This window comes from Rhamphochromis longiceps, linkage group LG19, assembly GCF_057381845.1.
Source record: "Rhamphochromis longiceps isolate RC_006_pf linkage group LG19, R_longiceps_female_GT1.1, whole genome shotgun sequence".
Classification (NCBI taxonomy): Eukaryota; Metazoa; Chordata; class Actinopteri; order Cichliformes; family Cichlidae; genus Rhamphochromis; species Rhamphochromis longiceps.
In genome coordinates this window covers 8072791-8094312 of record NC_140575.1, presented here as the reverse complement: position 1 = coordinate 8094312, position 21522 = coordinate 8072791, and the positions used below count along the sequence as shown (strand labels likewise).

At 42.9% G+C, this 21522-nt stretch overlaps 3 protein-coding genes across 8 annotated transcripts in view; 2 read left to right on the top strand and 1 right to left on the bottom strand.

Moving 5' to 3' along the window:
- Positions 1-412: 412 nt before the first annotated feature.
- On the bottom strand, positions 413-14288 carry bag5 (BCL2 associated athanogene 5). 3 transcript variants are annotated; one of them, XM_085392272.1, is made up of 4 exons: positions 11675-11801; positions 11198-11436; positions 5674-6570; positions 413-3642 (listed from the first exon to the last, which is right to left on the bottom strand). In XM_085392272.1, the coding sequence occupies exons 2-4, from the start codon at positions 11227-11229 to the stop codon at positions 3102-3104; spliced, it is 1470 nt and encodes a 489-aa protein (XP_085248398.1). In that variant the 5' UTR covers positions 11230-11436; positions 11675-11801; the 3' UTR covers positions 413-3101. The 3 variants fall into 3 exon arrangements, with proteins under 3 accessions (XP_085248398.1, XP_085248397.1, XP_085248399.1); XM_085392271.1 differs by lacking the exons at positions 11198-11436; positions 11675-11801 and adding an exon at positions 13830-14288; XM_085392273.1 differs by lacking the exon at positions 11198-11436 and having other exon boundaries at positions 11675-11841.
- The window catches only part of klc1a (kinesin light chain 1a), a 56187-nt gene continuing 39731 nt past the window's right edge, over positions 5067-21522 (top strand). For 2 of the 4 annotated variants that reach the window (XM_085392267.1, XM_085392263.1), the window contains exon 1: positions 18986-19464. The gene's annotated coding sequence lies outside the window, so the exon portion shown is untranslated. Of the gene's footprint in view, positions 5155-18984; positions 19465-21522 lie in introns of those variants that run through there. The other 2 variants (XM_085392266.1, XM_085392268.1) reach the window with 2 other exon arrangements.
- coa8 (cytochrome c oxidase assembly factor 8) lies at positions 12952-18141 on the top strand. The gene is made up of 5 exons (XM_085392279.1): positions 12952-13257; positions 14297-14494; positions 16175-16238; positions 17346-17436; positions 17870-18141. Exons 1-5 carry the CDS (start codon positions 13123-13125, stop codon positions 17988-17990), a joined length of 609 nt encoding a protein of 202 aa, XP_085248405.1. The 5' UTR covers positions 12952-13122; the 3' UTR covers positions 17991-18141.

The window sequence follows — 21522 nt, the reverse complement described above, 5'->3', positions numbered from 1 at the left end:
TTCCTCATCAATCTTTTAAACCTATAAAATGGATTTTCTCCTTTTGTTCGTGTAAACAAAAACGCTGAGGCGCAGGCACCTCGACTTTAATGCGACAACTAATTTCACAATGATCAATTTGTAATACCTAAATCTAGTAGAGCCATTGTACATATACAAAAAAAAAGCAGTTTTAGAAGTGTGAGAGCGATATTTGGAGCCGGGGAACAACATCCATCGCAACAAAATCCTGGACTTCAGGACCACTATATAAACGTGTATGGCTTCCAAACACTCTGAGACAATGAGACAGGAATGATTTAAATACTTCTGTTAACAGCGTAAAACTTTGGATAAACTATTCAAAGAAACGTGTATAATACACTGATGCAGTGTCCTGCGAGGAACAGACATACATCTGTGTGTTACTGCGTACAAAAAAAAAAACGTGAGCATAAGGTGTGTCTGGGTCGGTTTGGTCTGAGAGAGCATAAGGTTCGCCGTGAGAAAGCATCTGTTGCAACAACAGCCAGGCAGACTGGCTACGTTTAATGAACACTGTTTAAGCTAATTTCCCCCCGCATGAGTCAGCTCACTACCCAGGAGGCCGAGCTGCAGGCTTTGTGCCAGAAAACTGCTTCCAGTAGTAGCTTCAAAGAGTTAGAAGGGCTGGTGAAGCTTCCCCGAAACATGCTGGACCACATTTCCTGCAGCTGGGATGAACAACAACGCCCTAAAGACTTTAATCACTGTGAGCAACTTGTTGCAGGGGAAACATCTGACCTCTTAGTGTGTGTGTGTTCAAACACAATCACACAGAGATCAGAGACTCTCAGTTGACGAGAAGTCTTGTGAGCCAAGAAATTCTGGAGACTGCTTTAGTCTTATTCAACCACCAATCGGATAAACTTCAAAAAGACTTCCTCTTTCTCTGCTCTCTGCTGAGGTATTTTTAATGAGCTGGCAGATGCGTCTTCCACCTCAGGTGTCACCGTAAGGCAGAGGACCACCTAAATGATCAGAATTTTACACTGACTGATGCGCACACACACGCACACACTGTGAAGAGAAATAGCGAAGTAGCAGCAAGCAAGTTGTGGATTTCTGCTGTCAAAGATCACGACGTATGCCTAAAAACGCTTGCTACGAGCTGAGGAGCGATTCTTTCATTAGCTGCCTTTTCCTCCCGCTCAGGAACACCTCCACCATCGTCTCCTCGTCAGCTGATGAAGGGGGTTAAGCAGGAAGGTGAGACCGGTCGTTCGGTTTTTCTCTGTTGATTTTCCTGCTAATGTCGCCTACGTGCTGTCAGAGCACGAGAGCTGCTCCAGAAGCGTGGCTGTTTTGCAGCGTGAAACCATGACTCATGTCGCTTTGCCTGGTAAAAAAGGAGCGTCATCGCTGTGTTACTACAAATGACTGGCCGGAGCATTTTCAGGAATACATGCTGAATGCTTAAAAAGCGTTTCTGACAACTAGTGCATATTTCTGATGGTTATAATGACCAAGGTGTTCTCCATAAACACATTCGGCGCTTTAGTTTCCTCATTGTGCACTTTTATATTTAAAAAAAGAAAGAAAATAAAAAGAGCTTGCTCTTTAGCTCTTTAATCAGCTGCTGCACTACAAGGCTGCTTTTACATAAACCGGGTCATAAGGAAGGGTCAAAATCAAGGCACACAGACTTCTCTACTAGTCCTTTCCCTCCCTCCTGCTGTCTGCAGCAGAAGCAGCTTAGAGAAGTTTCTAGAAGGCTCTGTCGACTGCCATCACCGTCAATCCTCTACCTAACAGTACCCGACTGTCGGCCCTGTGCGCTTCAGCCTTGATGTGTTAATCCAGTGGATATCTTTGCTCGCCCTCCTCCCTTTCTTCCTCCTCTCCCCAGGGACCTCTCACAGTCTCTCCTCCATCCGGAGAGAGCAGTAGGTAGAAACAAACAAACAGAAAACAACTCAAACAGCAGCAGCGGTGACAAAATTTCTCCTCTGCCCCTCTATCTCTGGATTTAGCCCTGATTCATTAATAGCCTGAAACGATCATACAGGAATCAGAGCAAACGCGAAACCCGTTACAGATGAACAGCTACGCAAGCGGCGAGGAGGTGGAGGAGTAACTTTCATCTCTTCATTCACAGCCGAGGGGATACCGCATCAACACTGACGTTTTGTTTGCTGTCCGATTTTGTGTTTTCGGGGAGCTGCCAGAGACTTGAAACACATGCTGAGGGATCAACGAGGTCACACAGGGGTGGAGAGTCACTTAACATGGACGGTGTAAACTCTCACCGTTCCCTCTCTAATTACATCTGTTTAAACGCACACTCTCTGGCTTGTGAACATTTGTCACGTTTCACCTTCAAAAGCACATCACCTCAGATTAAATAGACACTGCTGTTCACTTTTCGTGATTACAATTTCTGAGTGAAACAAACAAACAAAAAAAAAAGGAATCGACCAAATTCAACTACCTTAATTTTTTTTTTTTTTTTTTTTTAAAAGGAAGGGGGGGTGGGGTGTCTTTTCTCACCCTATATCAGCAGGTATCACTCTCTGGACCAAGCCCAGCTCTTAGGGTAGCCATAGACAACTTTTCCTAATTAGGTCACGGTATTCAACACGTGCATCGGCTGTCTCCATTAGCAACTGACACTCTGATTAATCAGGGAAACCACTGCTAAGCAATCCATCACACTGGGATAATTTATCAACATCAAGTGCAGTCTAGAGGATGTGACCACTTTTACAGGCATTATTTAGTGCTTTGGCTTCGACAGCCACACGCCAAATGCAAAGACAACAAATAACAATTTGCGCGCATACACTCACACGCACACACAGGTACACACATACATGGGAGATTTTAAAAGATATCTCCAAATAGCACAAAGAGAATTTTCAAAGTGTTTGACAAAAGTAGTTCTGTGTTTATCTGCAGGGTCGGCCATGACAACCACGAAGTGATGAAAGAAAAAGCGCTGCTGCAGTGCATTCTAGGGATCTGAATTCATATTTACAGCCCGTGGAATGATAATGTACCAGTTTATTTCCTTATTTTTTTTATTTTACACACATTATCAGCTCCTTTTGTTCCTGCAGCATCCCATCGTGTTTTGGAATTAATTAATACTCCCACTCATCTGTCTTCATGTCCAGGTAGTTGAGAATGTTCTGGGCAAACTTCACCGCCTGCTTGCGTGCCACCTTGGTTGTCTCGTCGCCTTGCGGGTCAACGGCGTCCAGCGCCAGCAGCTGTTTGGTAAGCAGCTCCTCCAAGATCATGTAGCTCTTGTCGACCCGCTTGCCGTCGAAGCCCAGGACCTGAGCCTGGAGCTCTGACAGGCTCCCCAGGACTTGCCACACAGCTCGATGTGATGGGTGCTCATTGGGGCCTGGCTGGCGGCGTGCTAGAGCCTCGCGTAGGTCCAGGAACGTGATGACCGCCTGGACTTCCACCACAGCACGGCGACGGGCTTCTCTTATGCACGGGTTCTTCGCCGTGTCCACCTGGTCCAGTTGGGTGAGAAGACCCTGCAGCTCAGCTTTGGGTCTGAAGCTGAGGTCACCCATCACACAGTGTCGTAGGACACCCTCTCGCAGGTGCGAGATGTGAGCTCGCACGTCCTCGATCTCTCGGATGGAGTTGTTCTGCGCCAAGTCATACCTGTGAGGGTGGGGGCAGAGTCAGTGCTTCTCATGATCAAATCTGCAGAATGAATGACTTGCCGGATAGTCAATCAATCTTGATATTGTAACTGTGAGTAGGCATCGTTTTAGAAGCTACAACCACAAAATTAGCTTCTTCTTTGGTAAACAAACACTGAAAACCAGTGTTAAAGTACAAGATCTACAGTGGGGCAAAAAAAGTATTTAGTCAGCCACCGATTGTGCAAGTTCCCCCACTTAAAATGATGACAGAGGTCAGTAATTTGCACCAGAGGTACACTTCAACTGTGAGAGACAGAATGTGAAAAAAAAAATCCATGAATCCACATGGTAGGATTTGTAAAGAATTTATTCGTAAATCAGGGTGGAAAAATAAGTATTTGGTCACCTCAAACAAGGAAAATCTCTGGCTCTCACAGACCTGTAACGTCTTCTGTAAGAAGCTTTTCTGTCCCCCACTCGTTACCTGTATGAATGGCACCTGTTTGAACTCATCATCTGTATAAAAGACACCTGTCCACAGCCTCAAACAGTCAGACTCCAAACTCTGCCATGGCCAAGACCAAAGAGCTTTCGAAGGACACCAGGAAAAGTATTGTAGACCTGCACCAGACTGGGAAGAGTGAATCTACAATAGGCAAGCAGCTTGGTGTGAAAAAAATCAACTGTGGGAGCAATCATCAGAAAATGGAAGACATACAAGACCACTGATAATCTCCCTCGATCTGGGGCTCCACGCAAGATCTCATCCCGTGGGGTCAAAATGATCATGAGAACGGTGAGCAAAGATCCCAGAACCACACGGGGGGACCTGGTGAATGACCTGCAGAGAGCTGGGACCAAAGTAACAAAGGTCACCATCAGTAACACACTACAACGGCAGGGAATCAAATCCCGCAGTGCCAGACGTGTTCCGCTGCTGAAGCCAGTGCATGTCCAGGCCCGTCTGAAGTTTGCCAGAGAGCACATGGATGATACAGCAGAGGATTGGGAGAATGTCATGTGGTCAGATGAAACCAAAGTAGAACTTTTTGGTATAAACTCAACTCGTCGTGTTTGGAGGAAGAAGAATACTGAGTTGCATCCCAAGAACACCATACCTACTGTGAAGCATGGGGGTGGAAACATCATGCTATGGGGCTGTTTTTCTGCCAAGGGGACAGGACGACTGATCCGTGTTAAGGACAGAATGAATGGGGCCATGTATCGTGAGATTTTGAGCCAAAACCTCCTTCCATCAGTGAGAACTTTGAAGATGAAACGAGGCTGGGTCTTCCAACATGACAATGATCCAAAACACACCGCCCGGGCAACAAAGGAGTGGCTCCGTAAGAAGCATTTGAAAGTCCTGGAGTGGCCTAGCCAGTCTCCAGACCTCAACCCCATAGAAAATCTGTGGCGGGAGTTGAAAGTCCGTGTTGCTCGGCGACAGCCCCAAAACATCACTGCTCTCGAGAAGATCTGCATGGAGGAATGGGCCAAAATACCAGCTACTGTGTGTGCAAACCTGGTAAAGACCTATAGTAAACGTTTGACCTCTGTTATTGCCAACAAAGGTTATGTTACAAAGTATTGAGTTGTATTTTTGTTATTGACCAAATACTTATTTTCCACCCTGATTTACGAATAAATTCTTTACAAATCCTACCATGTGGATTCATGGATTTTTTTTCCACATTCTGTCTCTCACAGTTGAAGTGTACCTCTGGTGCAAATTACTGACCTCTGTCATCATTTTAGGTGGGGGAACTTGCACAATCGGTGGCTGACTAAATACTTTTTTGCCCCACTGTATTTATGAAAACAAAAAAACTAACTGAATGAAAACCATGTAGCTCATGTTCAAAAGTCTTTTACATATAATTTCCTGAACACGTACCCACCCATGGATCTTGGATGGGTAAAATGTGACTTTATTGGAGCAATATTTGTTCAGTTTGTCATCAATTCATCAATGAACGATCAATTAAAAATAATCAATTCGGTGCAGCACTCATCTGCAGCTTCATCCTTTATGAGTGACGCCTACCTGCGTGTGTCGTCTCCTTCCCCCTCCAGGTCCAGATGTTTCAGCAGCCCGTTTATCTCCTCCACCACCTGTTTCCTGTAATTTCTGATCACCGCGTTCCCCGAAACATCCAGAGCGTCCAGCTCCACCTGCATCTCTGTCAGGATGCGTGACAGGTGGGCACAGCTGTCCCTCCCGCTCAGACCCATCAGCAGCGCCACCAGCTGGCTGCGGGCCACGCTCACCTTTACCATCACCTGGTTGATGCAGTTCACGGCCTCGTGGGTGTCTCCCGACAGCGGCAGGGAGAGGGTCTGCTGCTGCGTGCGCCCTTCGATCACATCCTGTACAGCGCAGAGGCGCGTTAGCGCCCGGTAGCGTGCTTTGCGGAGCGGCACCCTCCCTTCGGTCTTGACCTGAGTGAGCCTCAGCACGAGCTGCTGCAGAGCGTCCACCAACTCGTCGTTGATCTCTGTCACCCCGCCTGCTCGCTGCGGAGCCACGACGCGCTCGTCCACCAGCTGCCGCGCCTCATAGCTTAGCTGTTCGATGGCCAGCCGGGAAGGATGGGTGGCGTTCTCTTCTAGATAACGCAGGAGTCCCTCCACCTCCTGAGCCGCTCTTTTTCGCGCTCCCTGCAGCTCCGGCTTGCCCTCTGTGTCCACCTGGTCCACATCCAGCAGCAGGCGGGTCAGCTCTCGCTCCAGACGCTTGTAGTCCCGATCGTTCTGAAGGCCGCTGAAGGTGCACACCTGCGGCCCCAGAGACGCCACCTCCTTCTGTATCTCGTACAGCCGCATCATGGCAGGGTGCTGCGGATGATATGCCGGCTGCTGCTGCTCCATTGGATGTTGTTGCTGCTGCTGTGGACCACCATGGTCCATCCTCTTCCCGCCATCAAAGGGCTTCCCAAACAGGCTGAAAAAAATGAAGCAGGAAAGGGAAGTCAGAACAATGAGCAACTGGAACAAACAGAGCCTCAGCAGACCGTATCAACAAGCCAACACAAACTCTGTAACCACATCCAGAGGCTGAAATCTTGAAGAAATCAAGAAGAATTTAGAACAACGTAGCATAAATGCCACTGGTCCTGTTGTCACACTAATTAGCATGTAAATAATGTAGCATTTGAGTTTTGCTCTATGGAAACAAGCACACGCCTGCAGTAGGATTGACCTTCTGACACAGCCAGGAAGGCTGTTATGAATCACTGGAGACTAACTCCCACTGGCTCACAAAAACAAAAAAGGATTTATTGTTGCTTGGCAAATTTGCAGACACATTTCTGTTTATATGTCAGAAAATTCCGCCTGGTGGCAAAAGTCATTAAACGGGATGACACTATGTTTAGCATCAGCAATCCTGACAATGTGCTGCCTCATTTTTGTAAAACTTCACTGTGAAAACTGAGCCTGCAGGACCAGTTTGCAAAAAACACTCCATTTGTTCCTAATTTCTTGCAGCGTTTCAGTCAAACTGTAACTCTCTGAAGATTTTTCACAGCCGATGTCGTCTGACACGATGCCATAAAAACACATTTGAAAGGATTCATTAAACTAAATGAGTTTTAAAAAAAAATAGTACTGTGTGGCGATTGGTTTTTTAGATACATTACTGTGCAAACGTCTTTGCACACCCCTCATTTTTTTATATTTTGCTTCCAAGGTGCCAGACTTTCTTGTCATTTTAAAAAAGCGTTCTTGAGTAACAGTTCTTCAGGCTTTCTGATGGTCTTTCAAAGTTTTTCTTTGGAAATTGGCTTTTTGTTTACTCATTTTCAGTGGAGTACTTGTACCTGACCATTTTCAGAGGAATGTTTAAGCTCCTTAATACTGATCTATGAATCACTCAAGCATACAAAAGGCATCTAACCCAAAGAATGAACCAGTGATGTGCCTACACATAATAGAAATCGTGGCAAAGAGCCCATTTTAAATAGTATCTTTAAACACTTTGTTTTTAGCAGCCTGTCACAAAAACACATCGGTCCTGTTTTTTTCTTGAGTCTATAAAAATGTTACAGACAACACAGTTTGACAAACATAAAATAGTATTTTTGCACTGACATGGTGATTTTTAAAGGGCTATAAGCCAAAATGGAGACAACTGGAGGACAACGATGAAGTCGCAGGCCTAAAAAATTATCAGCAGCATCTGAAACTCAAATCCTCAAGAAACAGGAAAAAAAAAAATCAAGCAAAGACCTGAAACAGGACCTGACATCTGGCCATTCAACTGAGTCATCCACTGAAGCCTCAACAGAAAGGGTCTCAGTAGAAGGCAACTTATAACCAAAAGGTTCCAGAAATAGGCCCATAAAAATAGAAAACAAATGAATAAAGCTTACAATTTACATTTTTCTGATCATATTCATCCACATGTTCAGACCACTGGCCATTTTTACACTGCTCTGTGGAAATTTTATCATGTCCCCTTGCATTTGTGCCTCTACGATGCACGCTGGAGTTCCTACAGTTTCTCTAAACAGCAATGCTTCAACTCCACTTTCATTTTTTTTAAAAAGTGGACAGAGGCGTCGAAGTATGGCAAGTGATGAGCGAAGTGACGAGTTTCGGTTTGTCCAAGAAACTCTGCTCTAAACCTGCAGACGACTGCACGAGGGCCTGACCACAGTGTTGGTCATTTCATCCCTCAGACCCCTCAGGATTGGAGAATATGGCCTCTTCTACTGTAACCAGAGCCCCAGCTCTCAGCACCAGCAATGATCCTTCACATGAAAGTCAGGTCATTTTAGAAGTTCCTGTTTCCTCACTGGAGGAAAACTCAGAGCAAACAACACAAGCGGTCAGAACGAGAGAGCAATCTAAAAACATCAGCCAACATAAACAGACCAGAAGGGCCTGAGAGGATGATCCAGAAAGGGAGGCTGGCCAAATATAAATCAAATGAACATCAAGGTTGCTCTCCTGAACGAGCAAAGACATCGTGTTAAAGAGCTCAAAGACTGTGTCTATACATCTTTAACGTTCAGTAGTAACCTTATTTTGCCAGGACATGACAATAAAAAAAACCCCAAACTGATGACATCATCCAAAATCCCCTATATTTAATCAAAGACTTCTTTATGTTAAGAAGCACAATCCCTGTTCAGGCCAATGACAGCGCAGCTATAGACAAGAACAACTTCCCACATAATATACTCACACAAAATTCTGCCCTTACAACTGCAAGAAAACAAATGAGGTTAACCTACATTTAGTCTCGACAAGACAAACACCCACATGACAACCACTGGGAGCACTGCAGCGCGTTTCTATGAGATATATTGCCTGACGTGATCGTGATAAAGCTCTAATCCGCGTTAAAAGACGGGATCCAGATTCCTTTGCAGTGCGACTGCCCATCGAGCTTTTTAATACCGAGCAGAAAATAAACGCAGCTGACCAACACCCAAAAAATTTGAAACGGTTCATAGCGCCTCCAGAATGAATCTCCACACAGGAAGATTCGGTCAGACGGCCTCATTAAATGTGTCACAGGTGCCTTGAGCTCTGGAATATATTCCCAGTTAGACATTTAGAAAAATGCCATTAAGATAGAAGCATCTGCCTTTTAGTTTAGGATTAATAACACGGCTCTCGTGAGGGCTGAAAAGATTAAATCATCTTTTGCGTTTAAAAAAAAAAAGAAGCTTTGCCAAACTCCAATGTGAAGATCTGCGGCTTTTCGTCCCTCTAAATAGATCATTTGTGGTTTGGTTGCGTATCTGATGACAACACAAAATTGAAAAGGTGAAATTACGTGAAAAAAGCAGCCACATTAAAGACAGAAAGAGCAACAGATGATGACGTGTTTCAGCCCTCTTTGCTGCCTCTTCTTTCTGTAATCATTTTACTGTCTTGTTGCAGTTGTGCACGTGTGCACGTCTTTAAGGTCATTTTGTACTTTTTATCCCATGAATGTGTATATTTTAGACCTTCTGAGTCAATCTGCAACACCTGTGTGCACATCCACACAGTTTTGCTTGTTCTTTTGCTCATTTAGCGTGTTCTGTGGTTCCTTTTCCTTTCTTTTTCTGGTAGTTGTGTATTTTTATACTCTTGCTTTCTCTTGCAATAATTTTGAGTTGCTCTACTGTCATTTTGTGGCCCTTAAAAGTCATTCTGTGCATCTCAGTAGTTGTCGTCATTTCAGATCATCTGCACGTCATCGATCAGTTCCCGGGGGTCCTGCAAGTAATGGAGTACACAAAAGCAAAGCCTTGACAGCGGCTATGTACAAATCCATCACAGGCATGAACTGTTTGATTTCAGCCCTGTTCAGGATTTTGGATCTGTGTCTCTTTATAGCATCTTCATATCTCTGCAGATGTTTTGCATTTATTTGTGAAATCTTGGAGTCTTTCTAGCCACTCTGTACCAAATGTCATCTCTTTGTAGCAGTTTTGTTTCACCTTATAGGCATTTGTGTCTCTCAGTTTTCTTTGGGGTTTTTTTTCTTTTTTTTAAGGACAAACTGAACTGTTCAAAAATTGCTTTCTGCTATAGACGATCCCCCATTTAACCCCCCTGCTATGATGTTATGGTAAATGGCCTGTATTTGTATTTACTAGTCCCTAAGGACCCCAAAGCGCTTTACACATCCAGTCATCCACCCATTCACCTGGGGCGCACTGACAGAGGCGAAGCTGCCGGACACTGGCGCCACCGGGCCCTCTGACCACCACCAGTAGGCAATGGGTCAAGTGTCTTGCCCAATGACACAACAACCGAGACTGTCCAAGCCAGGTCTCGGTGTTATGCTAAACACCAGAGCACACAGACATGAAAGGAAAGCTCTGCCAGCATGATTATTACATGTAAATACAGTAGCCGCCAGTATGATGTTTTGTTATCCAAAGCATCAATTAGGCTTATTAGCAATAGATAGGATTATGTATCAATGTTGCCTAAAGTACTTTTACATAACAGGGCGAGGGGATGGGCATTTCCACAAGAGTGGATGAGCACATGTCGGGCCAGAGCTTACAAATCTGAGTATTTATTAGGATAATCTCAGCAAAATCCACAGCCTGCCTTGTCTGAGCCAAGACAGACAAGGCTGATGTGGTGGTTTCAAAGCTAAGGGCAGGTTTGCCTCCCTCGTGGGAGGGAATCAGTCCTCCATTCCCATGAGTCTCGCTGCATGAAGGGTGACCGAGCTGCAGGTGACACGCATGCAACACCTCCTGCTTATCTCCCAGATAAAGGCTTCGAGCTCCATCCCCGGCTGCCTGCATGCTTGCCGGTCCTTCTGCACGGCTTTGCGCATTATGTCACCGCAGAAAATCCCGTCCTGCCGCCTGCGTGCGAACGCATCTACCTCTGAGAGCCCATGTATGTTGCCGGAGCTGCGCTACAAGAAGCACAGATACCACACCTCCAGATCTCGACAAAACGGCTCAAAGCATCTCCAGATGCTGTCAGCTGCATCCTTTCTCTCTCGTGCACACACGCACACATACACAGACAGATAGATATATACACACACACACACACACACACACACACACACACACACACACACAGAGCAGCATTCCTCTCACCTTTTCAAAACCCCGAACACATTCGCGCACATTTTCACGGATGTCTGTTTCCATCAGCCAAATGCTGGGCGGCTCGTGCAGGAAAGATGCATCCAAAGGGATAAAGCCGAAATCCGGGAGATCTCGATGCTCCTGCGGTCAGCTTCAGTATCCAGCGACTGACTGTGACTGACTGACTGCGGTCGGGCTGCTGTCGCCCCTCCCACAGCCTCTACCACCAGATTCCTTCCTCCGCTGCCCTTTAAAACAACTTAATTTAAAAATAAATATGCTACCAAGGACTCATGAAACGCTTAAATGGAAACAGCCATTACAAAAACCGGTTTACAGCAGACACTCCCCTGTGAATGCCATTGTTAGTGTGTTAAGCTAGCTACTGATGATCACCTGACACAGCCCCACCTCAGCCAAATAACTCTGGCTTTTCAGCGTAAATACATCAACACCGCCACCTCTCTTTAACAGTTTCGCTCTTACCTGCATAGCCAGCGTACAGCCATCGGAACTGTTGCGGAAAAGTGCGCACCTCCTGTGACTAAAGCTAAACATTAGCCTACCTAGCTACCTTCGAGTACTTACTTTACAGTTCGTGAGGATATGAACTAACACGGAGTTTGTGTTTCCTCGCTAATATTGAAGAGACGCCATTACATCACTGTTTTATTGATGTTAACAAATAAGAAATACAAGTCGATGTTTAGTTACCGCACGACACGTATATGCGGATGTAAAATAAATCGCATAATCCTGTTAATATTCGGATAAACAGCTTTACTATTTTTAACCTTGTGCAAATTTTGGTCGACCAACAATAGGCGCGCTTCATTTGGTCATGACTCCGCGTCGTTTAACGGTGCTAAGATAAACCCTGACTTTGCTACTGTTTAACTTTTACTTTAGTCTATTTAACTTAGTTAACAAAAAAGTTTGACGAGCATTATTTATTGTGTAGTAAAAAAAAACAAAAAACTAACTAACAATCTAGCATCTCCAACAATTCAATAACAGAACGAAATAGGCATTTAGATACTTTGTGAGAGTAAAAGTACTAATAGCGAAACCTACACAGATAATCCATGTGGTTTTCAAGTTTAATTCGACAATAATGATATTTATCAAGCTACGTTGAGCCCTGCTCAACTTCGTCTGCTCCAAGCAGGATCCAGACAAACCTCCTCCTCCTCCTCAGCCTGTTATCCTTAGCTCAGCTCCCCTCTCAACCTGACTCTGCTGTACAAAATGCAACATTTACCACTGAAATATAGTTATTAGAAGAAATATAGTATATAAATATAGTATTAGAAATATAGTATTAGAAGTAGTATACAAAATAATAATAATAATAATAATAATAATAATAATAATAATAATAATAATAATGATGATGATGATAATAATACAATACATAGGAAGGGCTGCAGCAAAGGAAAAATAAATATAGTGGGGATTTTTGCTTCATAGTGACTACATATGTATATTCCTAACATCTAATCTGGTTGACCTCTTTTTTTTTTCTTTTACCCCTACAGCCGTTTTTTTCAATTCGTTTATTTTTTAATAAGGAAAAAATGTGACTTAAGCTTAAATAAATAAACAAATAGATAACATAGACATATATTTATTCCCCACATTACTTTCTGTTTTGGCTCTTTCTGTAGTCTTACATTTAAAGAATATCCTAAACTGACAAGAAACCTTTTTTCTGTTGTCGTTTTTTAAGTGAATCCGGGATTTACCGGTGAGATTGCCGAGCGCATCCATGCTCCTTGTTGGGCTCACGTGACCAAATGGCAGGCAGTTGTACAGAGAAGGGCACGAGCTCAGTGAAAGTTTGGTTGTGTCCTCGAGCTCAGTCTTGTGCTGTTTAGTGGTTTTTGGCGTGATTTGTTTTATTTAAGTCGCTTTTTTAGAGTCGGCTTGCAAAAATGGCCGCCAGGACAGCTGCAGCTGCGAGACGGTCGACATGGAGGAGCTTCTGTCCTTCCAGTCTCCGCTTATCTGCAGGTAGCAGTCGGCTCTGCAGCTCCAAACAGGCAACCCAGAAGGACAAGCCAGTAAATGTTTGTATAATGACAATTTATTACATTTATACACCGTTTAAAGGGCTGCCATTTGTTAGCTATAGACGGCTGGGTTGTTGTTGTTGACGATCACGTGTGGCGCCATTTTTTTATGCCCACATTAAAGACGTGTGTACGAAATAAGCTGTTTTTTAAAAATAAATTTTAAACGTTGCAGGAAATAAAGTGTTATTGACAAAAATATATTGCAGTGCTTTAGACTTTATTAGGGTTAAATCGGTGTTACAACGTCTGTTTTAATGATACAGTTGTAGTATAAGTATTTGTAGGAAAATAATTGAGAACAATTTAAAATATTATGGTTTAAAGTTATATTTTAAGACCTAAAGTGTCCAGCAATACATCTTCTTAGATTTCACTTTTTTTTACCCTTTCAAAATCACATGCATTTGTTGGAGTTTGTAACTGCAGATGTTTAATGACTGTTTAATAATACAGTATTTCTTTAAAAATGTAAATACATCTACTTTACATATAAGCGTGCATTGATATGCCTGTCAGTAATCAGACTGAATTTGCTGACCCAGTGTTTTGCATCTGGATTGTTTTACCTCTCTTTTCGTCTCTTGGCCCTGGAGCGTTTTTTATTCCTCGCTGCTCTTTCCATCTTGAAGTCTGCTCGGTAATGATAAGCTGTCTGGTGGAGGTCACTGCCCATTTAAAGCCACGTGATGTGCATCTGCTGTGTGGAGTGTCAGTCTTTAGCAGACTGTCTTTAAACCTGAGTTCCAGATGATATCTGCATTTTTCATTAGTACAGATGTGGCTGTGTTGGTGATGCTAACTTTGCATGTGGAGTTCAAACTACATGGTATTTGTGTCTGATGAGCTCATCGTTGTCATATGGGGTTTGCATAGGTGAAATTTGGGACATCTTCAGCCTTCTGACTGTTGTCACCTGCAATTCTACGCTCAACTTTTGTGTTAGCACCCTGTATCTTTCCCGTTAAGTTATTTTTGTGCTGATACTGTGTTGTCTGAACCCATCGTTACTGTAGTGTCTTCTTTTTTTACATAGAGATCTACATATAGACCAGAACCCAGCTCCACACATGACTGGGTCGGTCCACCAAACTCGCTCTCCAACATACGGCCAATTATTTACCACATCCCGGAGAATGAAACAGAGCTGGAGAAACGGCTGAGAAACCTGAGGCAGGACACAGAGGACTGGAACCACAATTTCTGGGCCAAGCAGAACATCACCTTCAGCAAGGTTACTGAAATACTTTTTAAAAAGTGTTTCTCTGGGGTCAGGGACTGGCCTCTGAAAACTAGTTTGTCTAGTTTTTGGAAGTCTCATTTGTAGGTGGGGTGAAAAGCCAGTCCCTATGGAGGGTAAGGGGGGTATTGTCTAAAAATAGGGAGCACAGTGTAGAGAGAGAAGCACGCATAGTGCTGCTTTTAACTGTTGAGATGGAAACTAACAAAGATACCATGGGGGAATTAATTGTTCGATCCCCTGCTTTATTTATACGTTTTCTCGCGTTTTATGGTAGCTTCATTTTAATGAAGGGAGACAGAATATTCCCAAATCCCAAAAACAAAACACTCAAGTGAGTCGACATCCCTCCTGAGATGTCAATATTTTCATAGAAAACTAGAAAGTTGTGATAAAATTGGTTCTTTTAAGTCATCTGAGCACATGACATGTAGTTTGGAAGAGAATAAAATTCATTTAAGGCTAGTTAGATCATCAGTTAAGACTGTGCTGGCTGTTCTGCCCTTCTGAAAATAAGCTGAAAGGTGGTGGGTGGTGTAAAGCAGGCATAGAAGCGGTTGTTGGTTCATTGTGGGGCAGGTGATTTCAGAGTATGAATAAGAGTGGGAAGTTGATGTGCTCCAAGAAAACCTTTAATCACAGAGGAAGTGGAGTCTTTAGTCTTTGCAGAGAAACTGAAAGTTACTCCTAAATTAAATTCCTAAATTGTTTGTGATATTGTCCTGAGAGCATAAAGATGATGTCTTCCAATTTATTACAGTTAATATATATTTATGATGGTAATTGTTGGCCTGTATTTGTATAGCACTTTACTTAGTTCCTAAGGACCCCAAAGCGCTTTACACTACATTCAGTCATTCACCCATTCACACACACATTCACACACTGGTGATGGCAAGCTACATTGTTGCCACAGCTGCCCTAGGGCGCACTGACAGAGGCGAGGCTGCCGAACACTGGCGCTGGCAGGCCCTCTGACCATCACCAGTAGGCAACGGGTCAAGTGTCTTGCCCAAGGACACAACGGCCGAGACTGTCGGACTGCTCGAACCGGCAACCTTCCGATTACAAGACGAACTGCCAACTCTTGAGCCACGATCGCCCCATGATGATTCATATTGTCCTGCTACTGCTGCTATTTATTTCATATGCAGCCATGCCGTACTGCCGCTTAAATCCAATGAATCAAATTGATATTAGAAGAAAATTCATCTGTAGCTGTTACAAAACCAAACCAGGTGAGCGATCCCTGTCGGCTTGTTAGTTCACTTTTCTTAAAAATAAAATGGAAATTAAATTAAACACGATGAAGTCCACTAACCGCATTATCTTCCCTGCCAACTTCCTACTTGTATTAGAATCATGCTGTAATTTCCATCATTATTAATGGAGACTGTAATAGCAGTGGATGTAATTAATCTCTGTGTGCTGAGCTCGTATGTGTGTAAAATCATTTCACCAGTAGAGGGCAGCATTGCATAACAAATGTGTTCTGTTAGGGCCCAGCTATGTAAGAGGTTACAGTGAGGAATAATTGACTGTAGGTTTTATGTGGACCCCAGTCCAAATCTGATTTAACGACCTTTTAATTAACTTTAAGACTGACCTAATTTAAAGTTACAGTTAAATCTTAAAAGGTTTGTTTGTTGTTTGTTTGTTTTACACTGTCTGCAGGAAAAAGAAGCTTTTATCATTTCACAGCTGAAGGCAAAAGGCTTGACTCTGCGTGATCAGGACGGTGAGGACATGCAGCCTTTTCTGAATATTTCACATTGTTGGTTGGGTTTGCACTTAGACAGTATTTAACCAGCTCAGATGGGTGTACTATGAAACAAGATTACTGGGTGAGTGATGTAAGTCGACCTTGATGTAAGTGAAGGGGCCGCCTTTATACCTGGCTACATCACCATGGTAACTTATGCTGACCACATCCCTGGTTTGTACCAGTTTATTTTTAGAGTTTCGATTTAAAGTTTTCACAAATTCTTTTAGTTACAGTGTCTTACAAACACAATATTGAGTCTCTGCTAAATGAATACAAATATTTGCAGTCTGTAGAGCTTAAGACTGCAGAATGAAGCTCAGCTGTGAGGTTACAGATAATTCAAACTACATCATATTATCACTGGACTTTCCAAATATTCATATTTGGATGACGATGCAGAAAATGTTTAGTTTTTTGTTGGTTTTTTTTTTTTTTTTTTTCATTGGCTACCAAGCCTTAAAAAAAATCAATGCTAGAGTTGCAGTTTATCATTAGTAAACTAAAGTAATCCCACGTCTCCTTCGTTAGGCTGTGGGTGAATTGTCAGAGCTGAACACAGCGAGAGCACCGATGTGTGGCTGTGACATCAGAGATAAACATTGAAGCTAAGCTTTCAGCTCTTGTGATGATCAAAACACTAAATTAACAATTTTCTGCAGCATTACTCATACTTGCAGCACCAGGGTTGCATTTTACTGCATTTATTTAACATTGTTAATAGACCTCTATCCCCCATTCATGTGATAATGTCTCTGATTGGAGTAAGTGGTGCTCAGTTGACCCATCCGGTGCCGTCTGAAGTGTCAAAAAACACATCAGACAGCCCTTTTTATGTGAGCACAGAAAACCGGGGTTACCAGAGAGAGTTAATAACCACTGGTGTGATGCCTACTATCGCTGACTGAGGTTTTTTTGGTCAAGTCAGCCAACACAAAGAAACCCTGGCTTTGTCGAACTTGCTTCGTAACCTACCCCTCAGGAGGCACAGTAAACAGCAGTTTGTTTTTCTAACAGCTGGTGAATTGCAGGGGAGATGTATCCTAATGAGAATATAACGCAGTCTGCTGTGTCTTCCCTCAGGACGACGGCGGTCCCTGAACAGCGAAGAGATGGCCACGTTTTACAAAAGCTTCCTGGACAAAAACAGAGTACGACATGCAAATTACAACAAGTGAGTTGTTTTGTCTCCCATGATGCTACTGGGTGGGTGAGTAAGTGAGTGGGTGGGTGGGTGGTTGGGTTGTTCAATGTCCCTCTGCAGCAGCTGTGAGCTTTAACTGCACTGCATTAACTGATCGGCAAAGAACAACAAACCTCACAGGCTATGAAGAAGTTTTGTGTGAATTAGCAATGCAAAGTGGCTGACTTGTCTTCATGTTGGCAAAGCTTTCCGCCCACACACATCACCTCAGCAGCATGTGTGGGATTTAATCTCTGACTTTTGATTGTTATATTTATTGTCGTTTCAATTTAAACTCCATCAAAGCACAAATGTTCCCCTTTTCTTCCTTCGGGTGTTATTGTGCATTTGCCCGTTTGAATCTTTATATCAGCATATTTATTACACTGTGCAAAGTGAAACATTCTGTTTTTTGTGTATCCAGGGAATGGTACAGACGTAACTTTACCATCACCTTGCTCTTGGCTCGAGTCACCCTAAACAGTATGTGGAGGACAGTTACGGAAAGACAGAGCAGCAAGAAAAACGGCACTCCTACCAGCTGATAGCAAAGAAAATACACACACCCCCACCCTCCTGTCAAAATATCAAATGCCTTGGCTATATTTTTGTCACTTCTGTTACTGCTTCATGTTTATTCAGACTCTGCAAATGACTGTAAATTATTCTGGAAAAAATAAAGCAAAGCAAAACATGTGAGGTATTTCTTTTTAATTAATAGTTTTCATCATGTTTTAATAGTTTAAAGTATGGATTGTTATGTCATGGTCTCTTTGGTCAAGAGGGTTTTTGTTTTTTTTCTTGGTGCAGGGGTTATAGATACATTATAAAGCAGATTCAACTGTTACACCCAGTTTGTGTCAAAACAAAGACAACCTGTGATATCCTCTCAGTGAGATCGGTGCTGACCACCTACGATAAATACAAGAAATTAAAGAATGTGAGTGTAAATGGTTATCTGTCTCTCTCTCTTTATAAGACCTGGGACAGACCACGACCTGTCCAGGGTGTACCCCGCCTTTAGCCCTATGTTAGCTGGGAAAGGCTCCAGCCTCCTGCAACCCCTTAACAGAAGATGGATGGACAGTTATTTTCCAGATGAATCATTTGGTCTAAATATTTTTGAGACCTGGAATGTAAATGTGTCTGTCTCTAAAGCACTTTGGGTTAACTGTATTGTAGGCTACAAAAAACTAGTGACAGTTAACACAAAAAGGGACAAACATTTCATAGTACATGTTTGATGTTTTTCTTTTTATTTCCAAATAAATAAAATAATTATTCGACACAATTCAAATATTTGGATCGATCCGCCTACCTCTAACCTCTACCATAAAATATCTAATGAACCTCCAATTTAACAATTTTACCATTATAGGCATAGGCTACTTTTATTTAAGTAGATATATTGGAGTATTGTGCACCATGCACTTTGTGCTTCTTGTTTTTCCGGTAATAAATATGGAGCCTGAACTCGCACCACAGCTTTCCCTTTAATCTGGCCTGGATGACATCAGTGCTGCCAGAGGAGCAGGGGGGTGCCGGGTAACGCCATTTTCGCGTACTGTGCGGTTAGTCATTCAGCCAGCTACAGCACTGAGGAGCTGTCATCTCCATGGGGGACTAATGAACTTTTTATTCCGCCCCATGAAGCCCTTGTCAGGCTAGTTTGACAGAGCAGTTCCTGTCATGGAAGCAGCGGAAAATACTCGCTTCTCTTGAACGGCTGACTGAAATCGCTGTTTTGACAGATAGCTAGGTGATTAGCTATGTAGCTAGCTGGTCAACATTAACGAGGTTGATGCAGTGAAGCCCGGCGTCAGAAGGCAAAACACATCCTAGCAGACAAAGACAGTGTGAAAATTGTTTTTTTTAACTTAGTATATTTCTTACGCTTCTTTTACACTCTACACGGGCTGTCGGCCAAAAGAAAAAATCCCATTTAGAAAAGACGTGATTTAAAAGGGGAAGAGGAACATTGAAGTCGAGCTACATTGGCAACGGATGTCCCAGAGAACGGTAAGAATGGCTCCGTGTATTACTTGGAATGCTGTTAATAGCTAATAAGCCACTTGCTTCTCTTATCACGCGTTTCTTAAAGTGTCATTTACCAAAACATAGGTATGTATACTACTAACGTTATGTAGTCTTTGTAACCATTTTTTATGGAATTGTCTGCTTGTTCTGTGGTCGGTGTTTACGTTAGTTGCAGGAATTAGACATCGCAAGCACATTAACTCATTTAGAGGGCTAGGTCGGAGTTGGCCCCGAGGTTTGGTCTGTGTTACAAGAAAGTATGGTTTAACTGGTTCTTCAGGTTTAATCATTTGTACGCTATATAGCTCGGACAAAGCAGCACAAACTTACAGCGACACGGACCCGACTAAAACACGCCTGTCAGCCTGTGGAAACGAGCTTCTGTCGGCTACTGCGGTGGGATTAAATCTTGATGATGACCATTTGTCATGTGATAGTTAGCTGTATCCTTTCATTGATATTCAGAGGGGAGTCAGAGCTGTGAAAGCTGCCTGTGTTGCGCAGACAGCTTTAGGGGGACAGTGGATCTCACTGTGGTACCCACAGCTGGGAAACCAAAAAGACTGAGAAGCATCTATGGATATTTTGAGATTTGGGGCAGTTTGGGGGTATGTAGTTACACATTTTCAGTCTGCACGGAAATACACAAGCATTCTTCTCTGCCCTGCCATGTTTAACGTTTAATACACCCAAAGGTGCACTCATGACAACCTGCAGGGCCCCTCCCTAAGGGCTAAACACCCCCTTTGCTACACCTGAGGCAGCTTGTTGTCGGCCCAGATGAGTGGGTTGAGTGCTGCTGGGTAGCAATGACAGTTTTGTGTGGCTGCAGCAGATTTGATTTTAATGGCTGCAGGTTTTACTTCACTTCTGCAGATGAGCACAGCAATGAGTACAACTTTGTTATTATTTCCAGGTTCCCAGAGCTGGTTAATGGTGAGGTCTTAAAATCCCCCCAGCCAGAAATCAGGTGGTTTTCTGTTGATGAACTAATAGAAGAATTGACTGGTTATTAGCACAAAACGAGATGTGAATGAGCATACAAATAACATGACCTCACTAAAATCTTACACACCTGCATTCACATCTACTGTTGCTTACTGTGGTGTAAATTGTGCATTAATAGCTGAATTACTACACAAGCAATACTTGTTTTTCTTTCTTTTTTGTTTTTTGGCATCAATAATGATCTATGGCCAATATTTTACATAAATGCAAACCATAATGGATATTTTTTTCAAGCTTTTTTCCCTTTCTTTGCACAACATCAATTTTATGAATGGTGCCCACACATCTCTCTCTCTCTCTCTCTCTCTCTCTCTCTCTCTCTCTCTCTCTCTCTCTCTCTGTCTGTCTTAATCAAGTAGGGTTTCAGTGGATCTAAAGATCTTTATTTGTTAGTAAAAGTGACTGTCATTTCCTTAAACCAACCTCTATGAAACTGGCACTTCCTTTTTTTTCATCTATTTTAAGACCAGGGGCTGTCTGTTTTTGTGAAACATTAGTGACTCTAGTAGGATAACACTGGGTAGCACCATGTTAAGGTTGCAACCTTTTGCTGCAAGAAAAGAACAGAAAACCAAGAGCACTAATTCACCTAATATACTGTAGTGAAAAGTGAGTGATATTCCTCACAGGCCTTTGATATGAAGTTAGCTTATGGGCTATGGTAAATAACATCATGACGGCCAGATAATTATTAAGAAGGTTTTAGCATTTTATTAGCAGCAATCTCACTGAATTGGATAGTCTTTGATTTTTCTCTAAGTGGTCCTAAAATTCCTAATTTTAAACTTCCTAATCTTTTAAGATTTATGTCAAGGAGATGTTCACATATCAACACTGACAGGTTTATTGAGAAGCCTGGGAGGAAGTTTCCCATTCTAAACTCAGCTGACCTCAAATATTACAGACTTAGAATTTAAAACTTTAATCCACGGAGAGTCTGCAGAAAGTCATATAATAAAATCAGCGAGTGTCTTTCTGAATCATTAATCCTTTGGGTTGCTGGAGTAAGAAGCGGTACCACTGCCGGCTCTT